The sequence below is a fragment of the Plodia interpunctella genome, chromosome 6, assembly GCF_027563975.2.
Source record: "Plodia interpunctella isolate USDA-ARS_2022_Savannah chromosome 6, ilPloInte3.2, whole genome shotgun sequence".
Lineage (NCBI taxonomy): Eukaryota > Metazoa > Arthropoda > Insecta > Lepidoptera > Pyralidae > Plodia > Plodia interpunctella.
Genome location: NC_071299.1, coordinates 2472442 through 2492876, shown reverse-complemented (window position 1 = coordinate 2492876; position 20435 = coordinate 2472442). Strand labels below are relative to the sequence as shown.

The 20435-nt window shown below is 34.4% G+C and overlaps 1 protein-coding gene across 1 annotated transcript in view; it reads right to left on the bottom strand.

Annotated features, from left to right (window-relative positions):
* Nucleotides 1–19895, bottom strand: part of LOC128671062 (ras and EF-hand domain-containing protein-like) — a 34775-nt gene extending 14880 nt beyond the window's left edge. Inside the window, exon 1 of the mRNA XM_053747182.2 lies at nt 18807–19895. Coding sequence (XP_053603157.1) covers nt 18807–19617 — 811 coding nt within the window. The 5' untranslated portion in view covers nt 19618–19895. The remainder of the gene's footprint in view (nt 1–18806) is intronic.
* Between the last annotated feature and the right edge of the window lie 540 nt (nt 19896–20435).

The following is a 20435-nucleotide window of genomic DNA, read 5'->3' as shown; positions in this document are numbered from 1 at the left end:
TTCGTCCTTGAATATTCATCAAAACAATGATAATGCTTTAATAATAAAATATTACACGAGCGTCCCATACGTCCGACTCGAATATATTACAATTGATATAAAGAATCGAGATAATCGATTCACGGCACGATTGAGATACCCGCGGTATCGTACCATCTGTGGATACCGCCAGACCCTAATACGGCCAACTTATGATCGAAACTCGAATTGCATACCAATCAGCACTAAAACCACAGCTATCTGATGAAAATAAATTGATTGACTGGAAAAAACGCAAATAAATCGAAAAAAACAATCAATTTTCAAATAATCGAAGAATCTGAAGGGTAGTCCAAAAAGAGTTATTTAAAAGAGAATACAAATAAGCAGCGTAAGCAAAGTTTAAATCATCATCGTCATTAGCCATTTTAATCGTCCCCACTCCCCTTGCTGACATAAATTAGATATTCGTACAAAGGGTTTTATTAAGATCAACTTTTAAATAACATATTGTCCGCTCTTCTCAAAAAAATCCAGATAGAAACGATGGAAAAAGGCCTGCGTCATTATTACACAATTCTCTTTTACAAGCCATAATGTAACAGCAATTTTCATAACTGTATTTTCTAAAGTTAAAATATTTCCGTTTCTCTCGTCAGTTGTAAACAAGAACCGGTCCAGGGAAAGGGCACTTGATTTCACATTCATTTCGCATATATTCTGGCATTGGACAGGACACAGTCGGAAATTAGCCTTAATTGCACTTTTATACGACATAACTCTCGCTCTGTACGACTATTGTTTGCAAGTTTATAATTATAATTGTACTTTCAGTTTTCCGACATGTAATGATTCATTATTATAAAAATGATTTATAAACAAATAGCAGTGTTTACGGGTCGATAGACTTACACAGGTCAAACCTCGTGGGACTGACAGCTTCGAATTGAAATCCTGATTTTGAATCAGACAACAATTCAAAAGATAACGTTATTGGCGCCATAGATATTGTAATTATTCTCGACATAGTAATCGGCTTTTGATAACGTAATCAGATCGTGTCGATGGTCGTTTTCGCTTTTTAGCAACCAGTCCAAGATTATTTTATTTTAATTGTGTGTTTGTGTGTGTTTTTGCTGTTTCCAACCCAGAATTTTTTTTTGTTAATCTGTGGTTTCCGAAATGTTTATTTCCTAATTTGTGTTAGTCATGTCGTATCAAACATTTATAGGTACGAAGATTTATTTTCTTTTGACAGAAAATTTGAATAACATATAGTTTCCAGTTGATTTGAAAAAAAATAGGAAGTAAAGAATCTGAAAACTCAACACTTCTTTTTGGGAAATTGTCTAAAAAGATTGGGCGGTTATCAAATCTGATGTCTCGTTTAGCTGTCGTAATCCGAGCTTTATTAAAACCATAAACTTAAATGAGATCACCTTCACAGCTCTTAAGAAAGTAAACACGACGACGTACATTCGGCTGCATGTTAAGTCACCCTGCATGAACCTCTATGCACTGGTAATAGCGGCGAATTTGCCATTCACATTTAATGTTCTGTTAACTGTAAGTTTTGTATACATTTTCTCATTGTTTAAGGAAATATCGTCTTGTATTGCAAATACTGGGAGTTTCCATGGCTAGTGAAATCTTCGCAATTATTGACTGAACAAACGATGTGGATAGTATTGATTTAATAGTTATGTAAAGATGATAAGTACCTACTTAATTAGTTATGTATTTGTATTCAGTAATAGAGACGTATTACAAGAAGTAGAGAAACGAGAAAAATGAAATACATATAGTAACTACGCACCATTTCATTATGAACAAATCGGTGGTCGACCACCGATTTGTAAACTAGTTAACAAGAACAAACAAAAAATATACCAACAACGAATTTACATAGGTACTGATAAGTATAGAAAGAAAGTAATTTGCTAAGTAGATTTGCTACGCGTCAATGAACGTTATCCAGCCGATTAACGTTATTTTTTTGTTAATCACATATATCACAAGTTTATCAATGAGTCCGCTGGATTTTTCCGCCTTATAACTGATAATAACACAGCAAGTTCTGGATGCAGTATTTATTCCCTGAAGGCATACACAAGGACGGTCATTGTCACCCACCTGATACCCACCTACCTGATACCAGTCATACGAGTCGTGTCTAATTCAAATTATCATAAAATAAACTTGATAACACTATTTGAGTTTTTGGGGAAAAGTTGTTTAAACTGAAACGTAATGGCGGCTTTGAGATATTTTTGTGTTGGTAATAATTGGAATTAAATTGTATAAATTAAGAGCTGGTGATAAATTATATGTTTGAACATTGAAAAAAAGTGCAACCATAAACAATATAAGGTCAACATTTTCCTATTCTCATTTCAATAAGTTCATCTTGAACTAAGATAAAAAAAATATGAGAATGTCATCAACACTACTTATTTTTGAAACTGTTGTGATGCCGTGCGAGATTAAGAAAAACAAATGATACCAAAACTCCCACTGTGAGCCACAAAAAAAGGATTTTATTAGTCACAAAAAAAGAACTCCACATTTTATTGGGTGATAGGGTGAAGTGAAACAACCAGGAACACTGCAAGTATATTATCTCGTTTGACACCAGCATCTTCAAAGGCGCTATTTGGCAAAAAGTTTTTAGCTTTATTAATAGGAGCTACGCTACGGTACGTTCGCCACGCAACTTTTTTTATTTCAATGCGACTTTTTTGTTCCATTGCGACTTTTTTGCCGTCGCTTGGCGCCGGCTGGTTGTGCTCTCGGTCTTCCTAAATTGGCAGTGAGTTGCTTAGCGTAATGAGTAATGGGTTAAATAAAGACACCTTTATTCCACAACAGTGGGTGTACCGAAATAAATCCTACTTCACGCGAGATGTTGGATTGTCGCTTGTCGCTAATATAGTGCTGGAATTGTCCTTATTCTTGTCAAAAATAATTATTTTAATTAGTCTTACGAAAACCTACAAACAAAACGCCAGTTTAAAACGGTTTCGTTTTGTTCAAAAACAAATACCTGATTGATACGGATTAGTTTGTACAAAGAGAAATTGAAGAAAAGGCAAAATCTACATTTAAGTTGGTACCTTTTACTATTACTGATGCAGATTTCAGTAACTTTGTATATGATTTTAAAAATATGAAGTGTTACATGTCCAATTATTGAACATTGCGACATGAAAAACAGATGACCAATATTCCGAATTTTTATTACACATAACATAGGTACCTATTCTGAAATACTTATTCCTATGTGTCAAACATATGCCTTTTTAATGTCAAAACCAGTTTAATCAAGCAATACACATTGCCATCGCTTGTGCATCAAGAATGCAAGCCAGCCCGCGGTTTCTTGAATAAAATGAGCGCACGAACCGTCACGCAGTGCTTCCAACAACCGTTATGTACAAACAAACATACACACAGGCCAATCAGACCAAAATAAACTTTACAACCTTGAAATTAGTCATAAATTGGCCGTATCTGTTGGTACAATAAAATGCCTACGAAGCGTTACGATTCGAAGCGATTTATCGATTGGTTTTTCATTTCTTGTTAGATGTGATTAGCATGCTATATTGAACAATTGTTTTTTTATTAAATGTGAATAATTAGTGAGGTGTAAAGGTTTAACGAGCAAGTGCCTTTTTGTAGAGAACACAATTTATTAATCGGTCTGTAGGTCTACCATAAAATTTTCGTATCGTTTTGTTTCTTGAATCTAACTTTAATATAGGTAGGAAAATGATTCACATTAGTATTAAACATAAAAAAGAATTTGCGATGCAGATCTGTTTAACTAGATTGTATGCATTAATGGCGACAGTACAACATAAAATTTATGTACAGTTAAGAGTTAATCCTGCCCTTGCCAATAAGGACTTGGCAGGTGAGTGAGTACTCAATTTAACCGTTTAGACTTATATTTAAATACCGCATTTAATTACTGCCATTACAGTATAAAAAGTAGTTTAATTAGTCTTTTCATTATAGTCTTCCATTTAAATACTGTCCAGGTGGCTGCAACAACCAGATCAGTAAGACACCTGTTAGGGATCTTTTATTCATTCGAATTTTCATCTAGTTGTTAAATCATACATCCAGAACTGGTTCCCTTTGAAACGACGACGTATGTACGTACAGTCGGGGAGAAAAGGAAGAAAAGGATTTTAAATGAGGCGTAAAATTAATACTGTATCGTAATAGTAGATATCACAATGCAGAATTACAATTGAACAATAAAAATATAATTACTTGATTGTAATAAAATGAATTTAAAAACATCCTATATGTTATCTTATTTTTAAATGTTTCACGTTCAAATGATACGCCATGTTCGTCTGTATTTCCGATTTAGAAATTGTAGTGACGTTGAAACATGCTTAGAAAAAATGTTGCGAGCTGAATATGCTTAAAATACAATACTATACTAAAAAAATATATAAATTTGGGCAAGTGTTGAAGCAATTTAACCAGTAAAAAGGAATGTTTTGGCGGGCAGTGCAGAGGACTATATTGAATTACAATGCACTAATCTTAAACAATTTTCCGGTGGAATTCTACAGTCTTTGATGTTTATAACACAATTTCAATTCGACACTTCCTGACTGCGACTGTTACAAAATTGCAAGTGCATTCAAGCTAGTAAAATTATTGTTATTTTAACGGTATTCCAATCACAGTAGGCCCGCGCATTTCCGCTGTTGAAAATGTCACCAATATCGACTGGAATCAGTTAATATTATAAGGTAGAAATTTAACTTAACCTCAAAAACAACTACGTATTTGAGTATTTGTAATTAGTTCTTACTTGTAGGGATAAATGTGACGATAAGTATGTTTTTTAGTGTTTTAATTTTTCATCTGTATGGATTTTCAGAAACAGATTGCAGAATTATGCGTAAAACGACCATACCTTTACTCGTGGAACGTCTCAAATATTCACACATTTTGCAGCTTTATTTCACGCAACTCGCTACGTATGATGTGACAAATACAAACTATAGTGCTCATTGAAAACAGCGTTTTTTTGAAAACAGCAACAACTTTTGTTACTGACAATACCGGTATGTATCGTTAAACACAGGTGCCAGTAGCCACATAATCTTCACGAAAGAAACTTGAAACTTGGTCTTCTGTCTGAAGTTTCTTTGGCAGGAGCTTAATTTCATGCAGATAGGAATCATTATCGCTTAACGTTATTCAAAGACTCCATAATGCTTTTTATGCAGTAATTGCGTTTTTGTTCTGAAAAATGTGCGGTGACCAGTGGTGATATTATACTTAATGAGATGTGATGCAGCTGCTGTGACTGGACTACTATATTTTTTTTTTGTTTTATTGCACCATTTCGCTTGTATTCTAATTTGTATCTACTTGAAATCTATATTACTCCAACGTGTTTTAAAAACATTAAACTTATAAGATACGATATAAAAATAAATCTTAAGGGAAATACCTATTTCTCTTAATATTTTTTTACTAATGGTGAAAAATAATCATGTTATTTTCTTAATATTGTATTTTTCCACCGAACACGAAATATAAGCAGAAAAATCTGTTATTTTACCTCATTTAGCAGAAATCCGTGAAGAAAACTAAAATTTCCATTGTTTGACATGAGTACGTAAGACCTACATGAACAAAAACATTTAACTGTACTTGTTGATGAGACAAAACAAGATTACGTGAGATCTCAAATATTTGCTCATTTACTCGGAAATATTTTTATGTTCGTTTACCTTCAGAAATGATGAATTGGTATTTTCTGTGTAGGTATAGGTATTACTCAGCACTAAAGAGTTTTATTTAGAATATTGTATGTATGTAAACATGATGTAAGTATAAAGTTGTTAATTTTTTATGTTAAAATAATTTTTATGTAATTTTTTTTCTATTGTTTGATATACATCTCACACAAGCGTTTAACTACATTTAAAAAGTCTCAAGAGACTCCGAATTATTCAGCTTTTTTTTATTTAAATAAATTTTAATAATCCATTTTTACATTTACAAAATTTCACTCTTCAGGTTCGTGGTCTTTGACTTTGATTCAAAATACAAAAGTTTTTTCCGCGACTGTACTCAGGGCTTTTTTTTTCCTTTTGTGATCTAAATATATCCTGACGTAATAGAACGGGGTGAGCGCATATGTGCAATGTGTGGTGACAGCTTCACATTATTCTGCTGATATTATAAATGATAACGCATATATATTTTCAGGCGATCTCCTTTGTGAATTATGATTAAAATAATGTTTTTATTTTTAAACATTTCGTCAACTCTTTTCTTTACATGTTATTAGTTATGTTATTTTACTAACTTAACCTTTTTTGCTTTGTCTTGAACTTTTCTTAGCGTGATTCGCTAAGGCGATATTTGTAGAGACCAAAAGGACTACAACTTTAGATATTACAAGTTTTTGCCCTCGACTTCTACTTCTACGTATTTCATAGTAAAATCTCGGTCATTCTTTTATCGCATATTTTGTACATTGGTAAACATATCTGATTCAAATTCGTATTGTTTTTCATCTTTAGTTCAATTTCCTGTTTCCCGCTACGTGTCTCGTTCCGCAACTTGTCCAATCCGCTTCCGGTTTCCTTCCATGTAGGGATCCCGTACCGTTTCATGCATATTGTCCCATCATGTTTGTCGCAATATGTCCCGCCCCGATTCCCACTATTTGCGTCGCCCATTTTCTACCACGTGTCTCCGTCCCATTTCCCGCTAGCTACGTGTCCCACTTCCGCTTTCTGCAACGCATGCCGTCCTATTTTCCACGACGTATCACGTCCCGTTTTTTTTAATAACCACAAATATGTAAATCAAACATTTTACGAGTCTCTCTTCAAAAAACAATGAAGTTTCATATAAATTTTCACCCCTACATAATTTCCCTAGAGATGCAATTTTAAAAGAATAGATTATGCATTATTATATTTTCTTCTTCCTTCTCTTACATTACATTTCAAGTTATTTTTACTTCAAAAATGATGAAAAGTATGATTACCAATTTTCAGCTTTTTATCTTAAAAATTGTATTAAGTCCCATACAATTTTTACCCCCCTTTTGAAGGGGTTATAAATTTACTTAAAACTAAGTCATGTGAAGAAAAAGCAGCTCTGCTCAACATGTATGTGTATAATTGTGGAATTGTGTGTAAATTGTGGAGGGAGAGATAAATTAATTTCAATTCTCAAAGGTAACTACTAGCATTAATCTTCCTTCGCTTCCTAACGTTGTCGTAGTGACAGGAACAAACATTTTTCCACTACACGTTGATGGATGGATGGGTGGCGAAACACGGGAAATCTATCTAGGGCACTGGAACCATATATTTATAGCTATTGTCAGAAATTAGATGGATTTGTTAATGAGTAACTAAGTAATTATTACCAAGGTCTACCTACCTACGTCTATACTTATTTTCTTGCCAGATTGTTCGATCACTTTAGTCTGAAGCACGTCTGACATACGTACTTATTAAAAAAACATTTTAATGTCAAAATCTAGTAAAATTACCTAATCTTCTTAATTAAGTACGTAAGTACTTAACTTAGATATTTAATTAATAAAAGAGAGAGTCAGATGGAAAACAAAATCATGTGACGCACATATTTCGATTCACAGGCTTTGCTTTCTTTCGGTCCCTTTCTCCTACCTGGATACTATATATATAGGTCACGAAATTATTATTCTCTCCATCTGTCTGGCAAATTTTGTCCACGAAAAGATATCCGTCCCTGGCATGGAAGTCGTTGATATGCCGTGTCCATACGCATCCGATGCAACGGCGTCTGCCATCGCTACTATGTTAACTAATATGTCGGGTCGTTGACCTGACTTCGGTCTAGTCTAGACTAGACCTTAGCAAGGTTACAGATAATCCAGATTAAAGATCGTAACTCAATATTTGCGGAGCTAAGCTCATTCAGCTTTATAATCATCGCTAAATATACATGTATGTATATATTTGCTCTCTTCTTTTCCCGTATTAAGGCAAACAAATAATGACACAATAAAATTTATCTTAGAAGTGTTTCTAATAAGTAGATACCTACCAACTAAGACAATTTTTTTCATGGCTTCTAAGCAATCTTCGGTTCTATTCTAATAGAACCGAAGATGTGCGACATAGGAACCAGAGTGATTCAGGGTACGAAAGTAGTACATATACTACTTAGGTATGTAGTGGTCTGTAAAATGATTATCATTCTTAAATGCCATTGTGTAATTAACTCATATTTTAGATAAATGTCTCATATTAATCTGGATCCACAAACTTTCATGGCAACTAAAAATCTTTACGCAACTTTTAGTTGTAGTGAACATTTTGTGAATGATGTGAATGACAAACTTAAACTTGAACTTAAAAGGAGTTTTAACGGACGCCTTGCGCGTGGTGTCAAGTAGGACGGCAATACACCATGTATTGCTGTCTTTTTCTACAATTAGGGATGTCACTAAAGAAAAATAAATATTGTTTTTTTTTATTTTTGTATGGAAAAAAATATTACAAGATATATTTTTTTTTCATTACCATACAACATATATGACCCTCGGGGTATGGCATTGTCACGGCTTTATATACCATTGAACAAACACCTTGTACATAGAAGATATATATCTACTCGTTATGCATTCGACTGCATAAATTCACTCAATTAAAATCTAAAATTAAACTTGTATTTATATGAGGACGGCCTCATCCATCTTCAAGTAAAATACGAAGTAATTAACAACTAGACATGCGATTTTCATTGGTAATCAACATCAGTACGGATTCGCTTAATAGAGCTCATTGACCTCTGCATTAAGCAATTTATCCCATTAAAGAGCACTCGATTGTCGCAATCGGATCGCATCGAGATCGTTCTAGTTGTAAACAATGCTAAAATTGTCTGTGGTTCAGTTTATTGACCTATATATTATATAGGCATTTAATTAATTATCGCAAGGAACGGATTTGATATTAATATCTCTGTCCGTAATTCCGTATCTGTACCATCGTCGCCATGAATGTACGAGCTAAATTTAATGCCCTTACATACTAATTTACTAATGCGCAAGTGTCCCGTTGGCTGTTGGAGATTAAGTAGGTACTTAGTTTTGATAATTAATTATACGAGCGTTAAATTTCCATTATACACACATATTATCACATCTAAGTCCTACAATTTATATTTCTCATATTGCTAAATCAATGTACATTTAAAAGTAACGGATGAGTTAATTAAAATGTTGCTCCAAAACGTACATTATCAAATGAAATGGCAAAACAACATTTTGCAAGTGTAATTATTTCCTACGAGTAACATATTACATGTACGTACAAGCTTGACTCACATTACATAAGTTTTAACGCAATGCAAGAGATCAGAGATAACTAGGTTCATGCAAATAAAGAATACATAAATATTCTAAAAGTACCTGTTACTCAAGGAAAGTAAGTAGACACTAGACAGTGTACTGCACCCGTTTACCAGTTTATATGAAAACAACGAAAGAATACAATGGTGGGAATACAGCTAGGTATAAAAGCATTTCGCAATATAAATAAATCCACTTAAAAAAGATTGAAATAACAATATAGTTTGATGAATCAGTTATTATGGGTAAGTATTGAAATATTGATATAGGCAGTACATTGTCAAATAATATTTAAGTCTTCATTCGTGTAGCATTTATCTAAGGTCATCAAAAAGTTATGATATAGGAGTGATAATAAATAGGCACTAGAAGATAATATACGTGGACGCACAAATATCAAATTGTTGACTCATATTCATAAAAAATCTCAATCATCAGATGTTTCATAAAGACGTAGGATTTAGACTATGCTTTTTAGATACAGTAATTCAAACTAATTGTGTCTAATCTGTATAATGAGGTAGACCGAAAATTAAAACTTATTTAGTACGAGTAATAAATCAATGTGTCTTCGACACCTCGCTGAAAAAGACATGGATTTATGTTTACGAATAAATTGCTATAGAAAAAAGATAAAGACAATTTGTAAACAAAAGACAGCAGCAGAGAAACAATATTATTCAGCGAAGAAAACTTGGTATCAGTAGTTGTCGGACAGTTATCCAGTCACGACAGTCTCAAAGCACGTGTTCCAACGTCCAAACTGGTTTGGCCAGACGAGCTACAGCCGTGCACCAAGTTTGACTCATCGTTTTGACTCCGGGATTTGAATGCTATTGCACTATTGCTGAGTCGATTGGGTCAGCTGGATCTATGTTTAATTCGTGGTGTGTTTAGTTGTGATTTCTATTTTTGTTTTGGTTTATGATAATCTGAGCCTGTGACGCCATTTTCATTCGTTTATTTACACATTGATGTAACTCGAACATTAAGTTCCAAAACTCAATTACAGATTGTCAAATTAATGACAAATTCTACCGAAGAATGAAATTGTCTCATTTTCGAATAGTACTTTTGTTCTGCGCTATAGATTCAGTGCGTCTATTGCTGACCCTCTAGATATAAGTATATTTCGTTACAACAGGTATTATTATAAATTAACATACTGGTATTCAAAGATAACGGTTGCTTTACCCATAGACAAGCCCGCATGCTTTTTATTACGCAATGTATTATGATGGTCGCTCGGGCGCAGCAGGTTATGAGAATAAACGGAATAGACCGATTGACACTCAGTATAAAATATTGCCATATGTAACTAATATTATGATTGCATCAAGTAATTTGTAAACTCCGAGACGAACATTTGTTACAAAGGCGATTGTTAAATATTTTTATAGGTATGAGATTTACTGACTGGTATCGTGGGAAAGAAATGTAAAACAGACTAGTTTGTATATGTATATCATTGTAGTAAAAATAATAACAAAAATCTTTTCGGCATTACTTCCTGAATTCATAAGTACGCTTTCAAAAGTACGTCATTTTTAATATTTCACAGATCTATTTTAACATATTTATTAACATAAAGAGATAGCAATAGCGTTGCGCCTCCAGCTATCATAAAACCAATTTACGAGTATATTCAAATTAGGGATGTCGCCATTTAACTGCATCCTGATTACTTAAAAATACATATCCCCAGACTGCATTCCAGCACCACTCTTTTGATCACATTTCATTACCATATACCATAATTTGCAGACCATAAAAGATTCATCTAATTCCATTTTCTATATAATTCAGTATCAAAATCATATATTTTATAACACAAGCGGCGAGACATATCAATTTCATCACTTAGTATTTAGTTGAATCACAAACCGCCACTCGCACTTTCTACAATCCAAAAGAAATTAGTAATTATATTGAACACGAGAAAGTTGCTAATATCAATCCGTAGACAACAATTTATTTTTTTCTAGGCACTACTTAGCAGAGAAACAAACTTACATTCTTTAATATCGAGTTAGTCACTCGTGCGGATATACCGTGCAATCTTTTGTGGCGTAGTTCTTTTGTTCATATAAGTACTTTTAGTATATTGCATGCTATAGATGAATCATTACGTGCTGATTTAATGTTTGTAATTTAGATGTCTGAAATTAAAACACTTGTTTCACCTACACATATTAAATTGCCTTAAATGATATATAACATGATATAGAGAAGATGAACATTAAAAGTAGGATAGTAGTAGTGTAAGTATTGGGCCAATACAGATAGATACGATGACGATGAGGACAGAAACTCTACCTAAATGAATAAATAGCCCAATGTCTAGTCAGAAAAGTTAAAGCGATCAAAAACACATCGTCTTGCTCGTTGATAAAGCCTTTTGGATCACTAGAAACACCTACTTTACTAACAATGAATATGAGGGTGGACTTTGATTTTTGTGTATACTAAAATGGCGCAATGCTCACGTCTCGAATTTATTTGTAAATTTGTATAGTTTGGCAACAATAAATTGGCAGGCCACATTATGTGCCCACTTTTGCTATTACATTATCGCATTCCATTCCACACAAATCATTACCTAACTACGTTACCTTCTACAAATTTTACAAGCAAGTACTTTTAGTTTTAAATTTTTGTCCGGTCTTAGACATGCTCCAACGGGAATTTCCGATTAAATTTCATAGAGAGTAATCAATATCAAAACTTTCGCACGAGTTTAGCACTCATTGCCATGTCATGGCTCATATCTTAATAATAATTTAACGTATCCAATTTAATTTATTTAGTACAATTTAAAGTTAAATACAATAAATGTTCTGAAACTTGAAACTTATACTTGAAACTCATTCTTGAAGCCCTGAATTGTCTTTCTAAGCAAAAAATCTTATATTTTCACCTTAAGGTAATTCCTGAAATTTACTACTACCACGATTATCATTTCCTTGTTGCGGTGAACCAACCAACCCTGCTGCAATTAACATTCCAGTTCGAAACAGTACTTTAGATTGTATTTTATTTTGTTGTGAGTATCTCCCGCTCCGAATCAAATGCACCGGTCATAATGACGATGGTCCATAAAAAACGGTAAGGTACGACTGAGCCACTGGGACCGGGCGCCTTTTCTAAAAGGTAATCGCTTGGAGGCTCCTTTTTTCTTTTTCGTGGAAGGCATAGACACAAAGAGTTGAGGCAGCTGCCAGAGTACAGCTGGCAGCTAAACGAATAAAATTAAAAAATAAATACACGATTTTTGAGATATTTTTGTCACCTGGCTGGATTTGGTATATTTTTTACGAAAGTAAAAAGAAGGGGTAGGTCGCAGGTTACATTTTAAGGTTCTTATTATTATTAGTTTTAAACACCATTGGTTTTCCTAAACATACGCAATTATAAATGTCTTCATCATCCTCTCCCTAATCAACATATACCGAATAACAATAGGTACGAGAAATCTGATTGTTGAATATAGGTATCTCAAAAAAGGAAGGGCAGTTACTACCATCTTTTATTTAGCATACTTTGTTAATTTGAGTTATTTACATTGTACCTACACTACTTGTAATAGAAGCTAAAATTAGATTATTACAAGTAAGTAGTTGTATTAAATTTAGTAGTCATATCGCTAAATACTGCAATTATGACCCAAACGCTCCACTGTTTTTTATCCAAATTAACAAAGTTAATTAACTTGAAGAAGGAAACGTGATAAGAACCAATTTCATCAACGGTAGATTCAACAAATCACACGAATTAAATATTATCTTGCTGTTTGCTCTAATTAGATTTACGATTAAATTGCATGCTCGTTGAAATATCTAGACTTGAAATCAGAGAAAATAGCGCGGCTTTTTGTAACATAACTCTTGTTATGCTTGTAACAATAAATTGCCATGTCTGGTTTATATTATTCCAAAGGCGTTTTTATTATTTTTATCATTCGTTTGTGAAATGAATTTAAGTGTGCCCTGTGTGTGTGTATGTACAGACATCATAAAAACCTTTAATTTATCGAATCAACCAATGAATATACAAAAGAACTGTTATTTTATTAATAGCCGCGCACCAATATTTCAGTACATTAGTTATTTACTTTATCAATGAAATTTACTGGTTAAGAATTTTAATTGGTGCATTTATCAACGAAACTCTGCGATAATAATGGCGGGGAAGAAAATTAAATAAGTTCGTTTGTGTCAAAATTATCTGGATTAATGGGTCGATGTCGACTTGTGTTAATTTGTGACCTGGATAGATTGCAACACGCTCCAGACGATGTTTATCGGAATATAGGACAATCTGTTGCAATACACAATAAACACAGATTTTAGTTTACTGAGCGTTATTTTAGCAGCAGAATTTGTTATGAAAGAAGTTTTCAACGCCGAGCAGTACGTTTTCGTAACTAATCTTCGTGAATATCGATATAATCTACGGGCGATCTTCGATGTTGAAACCTCAAAGCAATTCGTTCAAACGGAACACTGTTTTTGTAGATTTGAACTCATTATATTTTATTATTTCATAAAAACAATAGTCAAATAAAATACTGCCTATTTATATTCCTACCACATACTGTTAAGCCACAGGCATAACATAGAAGATATAAAAAAAATTCCCACCATAGCTACACGTCTATAGGGTCAAAGACCCTGTTTAATATGTTACCTCAATCTTCCAAGGTAATTAATGTTCTTCGTCGGGATACTGCATACAAAATAGTAATTCCTGATACCATAAACCACGACTCCATTTGGACAGGACCATCATCAATCAAACTGTTTTGAAGTCAAACTCTTAGATTGGTCTCAAAATATTAATTTGAAGATGATAAGTAGTTGAGTTTTTTATGATTTCATTGTCTTAAAAATACCTACCTCCAGACTTACAAAATCTTGAATATTAATTACTTATTTCAAAGTTAGAAAGGTTATTCATTGTAACTCCAGATAAACATATTTGCATGCAACTTGGAGACAGAAAAGACCACGTTACAAGATACACATAAAGTCTTTAAGACTAATCTAAATCTTTCACACCTTGATCCATTATCTAAATCTTCCAGATTCAGACTTTCATAATGTTTAGGTTATTTGTAATTACTAAATTTACAGTGATACCATATATTTACTTAATAATACATTTATTATACGCCTTACTTGAGCAATTTTCAAATTATTCACTCATTAGTTAATAATTTGAAAATTGCTCAAGTAAGGCGTTCATTTCGAATATATCTCATAATATATTTAACAAAATACAGAAGGTTATCTTAATAATGAATGTAGACTGTAGACACGAAACAGTATGAGAAATATGATCAAGTGACTCTTAATTCTACATGGTTTATTTTCAATCACACATATTTTTCCTGACATGAAGCACAAGCAAAGGCGCTTCTTGCTTAGCAAATAAAAAACATTCTACCTGTGCATTATAAAGCAACAAGCGTGGTCTAAGGAGAGAGAGAGAGAGAGAGACCGACAAATCCTAAGGGGATTTGTCGGTACTACGGTAAGAAGCCTCGAAAACAGTGAAAGTAGAGGCGTCTTATATTGTTATCTTATAATACGTCGAAAACCGTAAAATAATATACCAAAGCACTTTTGTCTCCGTGATTCGAAACGAAAGGATAATGACAACCGTAAAGAAGTCAATGCTACACGAGTATAAAGAAATACATAAAGAGGCCGAAATTATCTGTAATAATTAATGTAATTAGCACTCCTTTGTTAGTAAATGAAGGCTACCGTTTAGCATAAATGCGTATTTTAACATTTACAAATAAATGTATGTGGAGTGAAGTGAACTTGGAAGGTTCTGCAAAGTGTAGAATCATCTAATGAAAATTTACTTTATCATACAAAAAATGACATGACTTCACAAAGCTAAGTTCTCCTTAATTTACCTCGAGTTATTCAATAAATATAATATGATGGCAAACTTAACATTATTAGATTTATTTTAATTGTGAATGCAGATACTCATTATTATAGATGACATACAGACGCTGATTTCATTCTCACTGATTCTTATTTTTTCCTTTGCACAGATGGTACCATTTAATGGTCATGAGTCATTACAAATCAGATTTTTTATGTATTCAATTTACACGTATTTTGCTAATAAAATATATTTTCTCCATCAGAATATTCGAGTAACTCTTAACAAACATCGAGAAAGAAAATCTACACCTATATTTATTTGTTACTATATATATTTATTTTTTCTTGAAGTTAAACACATGGGGTATTTGGTTTTGGTTTGCCTTGTCATCATAAGATATTGGTTTTACAAAATCAAAAACAGTGATTTTTAAAAGTACGTACACATAAAACAGACAAATACAATGGAAACATAAAAACAATGCTGCAAATATCCGTCATGGGTTATAATAATTTATTGATAAGTTCGAAAGAGCCATGCTAATTCGAAAGCTGTACATGTACACAAACAAAAGCTTGTACACAAAGAGCTTTCGCCAACTCTATGCATTTGCACGAACAAACTTGCGTTTATGTTCTTGAAAAAGTTACTGCAGTAAGTTTGTATGAGATGCAAATTCTTCGTGTGTCAGTAGGTTGAGCCTTGCAAACTTTTCTGAAAGTTTTTTTCTACTTATTATATTTTCATAGATGTCATCATTTTCTCTTCGAATCCTTCCTTCGACACACTGGGTGGCGCAGTGGTAAGGTTCTTGCCACTGAACCGAGAGGTCCCGGGTTCGATCCCCGGTCGGGTCATGATGGAAAATGATCTTTTTCTGATTGGCCCGGGTCTTGGATGTTTATTTATCTATGTATTTATTATAAAATATAGTATCGTTGAGTTAGTATCCCATAACACAAGTCTCGAACTTACTTTGGGACTAGCTCAATCTGTATGATTTGTCCCAATATATTTATTTATTCCATATCGTCTAAAATTGAGTTAAATTGTTACTAATAATGTTTTGTATTATTCAGATTCTGCTCATTATAAACAATCTTGTTACTGTCTCGATATACTTAAATATTTTTCTATCGGATAATTTTATTTATCGACGGGGATTTTATTCATCCAATGGATGGACCGTAAAACGATGAAGATGTAATAATTTTTATAGCATAGGTTAAACAGATTTACGTCAATGTCTTCTACATATAAGTAAATTGAAAATTTTTCATATACACCTTGCTATTGATAAGACTATCTCTATCGGTTTGCAGTCGCTGTATCGTAGTATGACGAATCTATCGTCGGTCTACAACACTCCAACCAAGCTGTTATCGAAGATAATGGTGTGATACACAAATAGCGCAAGGATGAAACATTTGTGATATAGACATTAGCTCATCAGGAAATATCTGCTTAACTTTTTACAGGAAATATTATCTGGCGTATTCTTGGTTGTATCCGGGACTGTGAAGCCGCGAAGTCATAGGACAGACACAGTAAAAACTATCTAATGAATAAATCTGTGACTGTGTCTAGATGAAAGATGTGAATATTTCTTCAAACTTAAAAACGGTTTTTGATGCAGAATCTAATACAACTATCTACCTAGTAATAATATTTAGCCTAAATTTAATTTTATTTCCTAAAGTATTAGTTCCTAAGAACATTTTCGATGTTTATTCATTATATTTAACTTATAATACCAATGTGGGATAATATAATTCATTTGCTGGTATGATTCGGCCAAAGGAACCCATTCATCCTAGTAAACATTGAAGTGTCACTCTGTTCTTAAAATAGAGTGGTCAGCAACACAATCAATGACTCAGGAGCGGTATTTTTGGACCCAGGTTCGATGCGATGGCACTTCGGTGAACTTTACAATCGGATTCTCATTTGATTAATAACAATAACATTCGTTCATTTTATTTACAAACAGGAAAATATGACATCGAATTGTTTTAACAGACTCGAGTTGGTTCTAGAAAAATGCCAATGAACTGCGAGCTAAATGCTAATAACAAAAATGACAAATTATTTTCAAAGAAACCTGAAAAGACTCAACGAACCTAATCATGGAATTATTTTCTAAACCTTTTTTTTTCGGAGTTTCTCGAGATTTTTGTACAGGTTTTCATTTCATCTTCATTGGATATCAGTTAAGTTGCATAAGTAGATATTTAAAATCGTAATAAATATATCAGATTTTGAACGTTTTAGGAAATATGCTTCAAGCAAAACCAGAGAACATTAGCCTAATAAGAAGGATATCATCGGACCGCTGCCAGCAGAAATGAGAAAGCGTGAACATAATTGAAAAAAATCAGTGACCGCGAAGTTGTTATTTTGTTACATATTATGTTATAGGTAGGTATGTACGAGCTTCTTTGATAACGAAACGTCAGGGACGTTGATCCCTATGCTCCCTAGATTTTACAGTAATTTAAAGTAAGCATGAGCTCGATTACGTTACTTTGTAGATAACATACCTAGGTATTTTAAAATAGCCACGAAAACGACACTATGCTTAAGTATTCACTGGCAGATAGATTAGATAGGTATTCACTCCGTATTTTCCCAGTCCAATCCAAAAAGTTCCAGTCTGGATTTTTTGTGTGTGTAAACCAATCCATATTCACTTTTGTTTGAGAAATAAAATATTGGGAGTTTCTAGTGTACTTACGTAATAATTACCCGTACTTACAGTACCTACCTACCTAGGTAGTTAGCCGTGTATGACATTGAATGTTTTTGTACAACAAAAACATTCAACACGTTATGACACTTGTGACGTAACATTTTTATGATCGGAGATTTGACTCAGCCCTTTAGTAGTGTAAACATGGAGGACAATGGTCACAGAAGCCACAGTCATCCGTTGATTCGTTCTGCCTGCTAAATATGGCGTACTAAGACCGGCTTGTTTATACCAGCTATTCTATTGTCAATGAAAAAGACGGAAGGTACCCAGTATTACATGATTATCTGTGATATATTTAATAAACTATATCACAGATATCTACATTAGGCATTACATAGTCGCTAGGCAGGTAACTGGACTAAGTATCACCATAGACTTTCGAATATAAATAAATAGCTAGTTCCTAGTTTACAATAGTCTCTTGTGCTGTGGGTGCTTGTAGTTCATTTAGGTAGGAAGCTACCTATCTACAGGTTGGTCATACAGGCTGTCCTTTCAGACTTGGTCACTACCTATGTCACTGTGAATTAGTGTATTAAAGTACATTTTCCTGTTGTTTACGTTATCTGCCTCACCTACCTAAATGATGATTTGTATTGCAATTACACTAATTACGTTGTTACCTAATCAGGGTCGTTGCGATAAATCACATGATTTGTAAGGTACGTTTTCTTGCGAAGCAATCGTTTATCAGTTGTTCCCTAATTGTTTCATTATGTTATTGAATCAATTTTATTGCAGAAATGAGATACCTATTTATAACAAACTTACCATTAAATGTGTCGTAAGCAGTCGGCTGATATTCTTCCCGAAACTTGTTCTGTGCATAGGCAGCTATCAAAGAGCTTTTCCCAACTGCTCCATCACCAACCAACACACACTTTATCTTCTCCTTATTGCTACCTTTCACCTTCCTCCTATCTTTAATTTGAAACATCCGATTCAAGGTCCTTTTGCATTTTTTATCTCGTACAGTCCACTCGTTCACTTTATCACAGCAATTTAAGTCTTCCGACACATCGTCACGAACTGCGGTTCGGCCATTCTCCTCGGCCACCTCGGAATAATCGTAATCGTCGTCGTCCCGTCGTGGGATCGGGAATTGGCTCGGACTGTGCACTCCGAACACAAAGGGCCCGTCTCTCTCTGGGACACGGTTAGAAAACCCGTTTACTGGCGTTGCGGGCTTGGCATAGTGCACTGTAGGAGCCCGATACTGGCTCGACAGATACTCGGCCGAAGCGTGAGGGTCGAACTTGAATACTAGTTCCGCTTCTCTGCGGTCCAAACTCAGCTCCGGGGACGTAACTTTGTCTTGAAAGTAACCAACTTTCTCGCGAGCTCGCGACTCTTGCAATCGTTTTTCGAGTTCGACGTTCGATGGTTTCCAGTAATCCGGTCGGTATTCGTAGGGATAATCCGGGACATTCCTAGCCGGAGGCACGGGCCTACGCGGCCCGGTGTCACGGGGAGGAGCGCGTGGAGGCACCACTAGAGGCTTCTGCGCCTCCACTAACAGTGGCCGTCGCGCCGACAGGTTCGCGTTCCTGTTGAACATGATCCCTTCTAAGCTGGGAGACATCTGAACCGTCACAATTGATCACCGATGAGGACGGATGACACTCTGAGTGGTGCGTTAGCGCACATAACTTATTACCGCGTCAATACGGTCGCGGGAAAGTAAATCGTGGTGTAATCAGAAGGCGCACGGACGCGAAGTGTAGCTCGTATGGAGCGCGGAGGGCGACTGGGCCGGCTACGCGGCTTGCCGGGCCGCCGCTCCCCTCAGCAGAGAAATGACCTGTTGCTTCTGTTACCTGTGCAGGTACAAACGACCGTTTCGCGACTTGCAGCTGCTTGCTGTCGAACAAAGCGTCATATCATATGGCGTCGCCGACACCTTCACCTCGTAGGGCTCCATTCACGAAAACGTATCGTGAATGAAGCGCGACGTGGTTTGCTTAACAAACGGCTGCTGAATAACTAATATTTGTTCACCTGAGGCGAGCAAGTTGAGTAGGTGGTACTTGATGGATTCCATTTCTTATGGTGTTATTGCGCGGAATTTTGATAAAAAATATACCTACAATTTTCACAAAAATACGAAAGAAAACTGAGTGATGATAAACGCATCGAACGAATAATAATAGTTTTTTGTTATTCGGAAAAGTTTCCAAAATACAATACCTATCTATCAAAGCGAGCGAACATACATATCAAAGCAAAGCGATTAAAATCCTGGTAGACATAAAAGTGAAGAAAATAGGTACTGAAACTTTATAGGCAAAGTAGGTTTCTTTTTAAAGCATCGGGGTGGTAAAGGTGTACCTAGGTACTAATTTAATAACTTTGTCACTGAAGTAGCTAAATCTGAAATAAAAAAGCAAGCACAAAACTTTT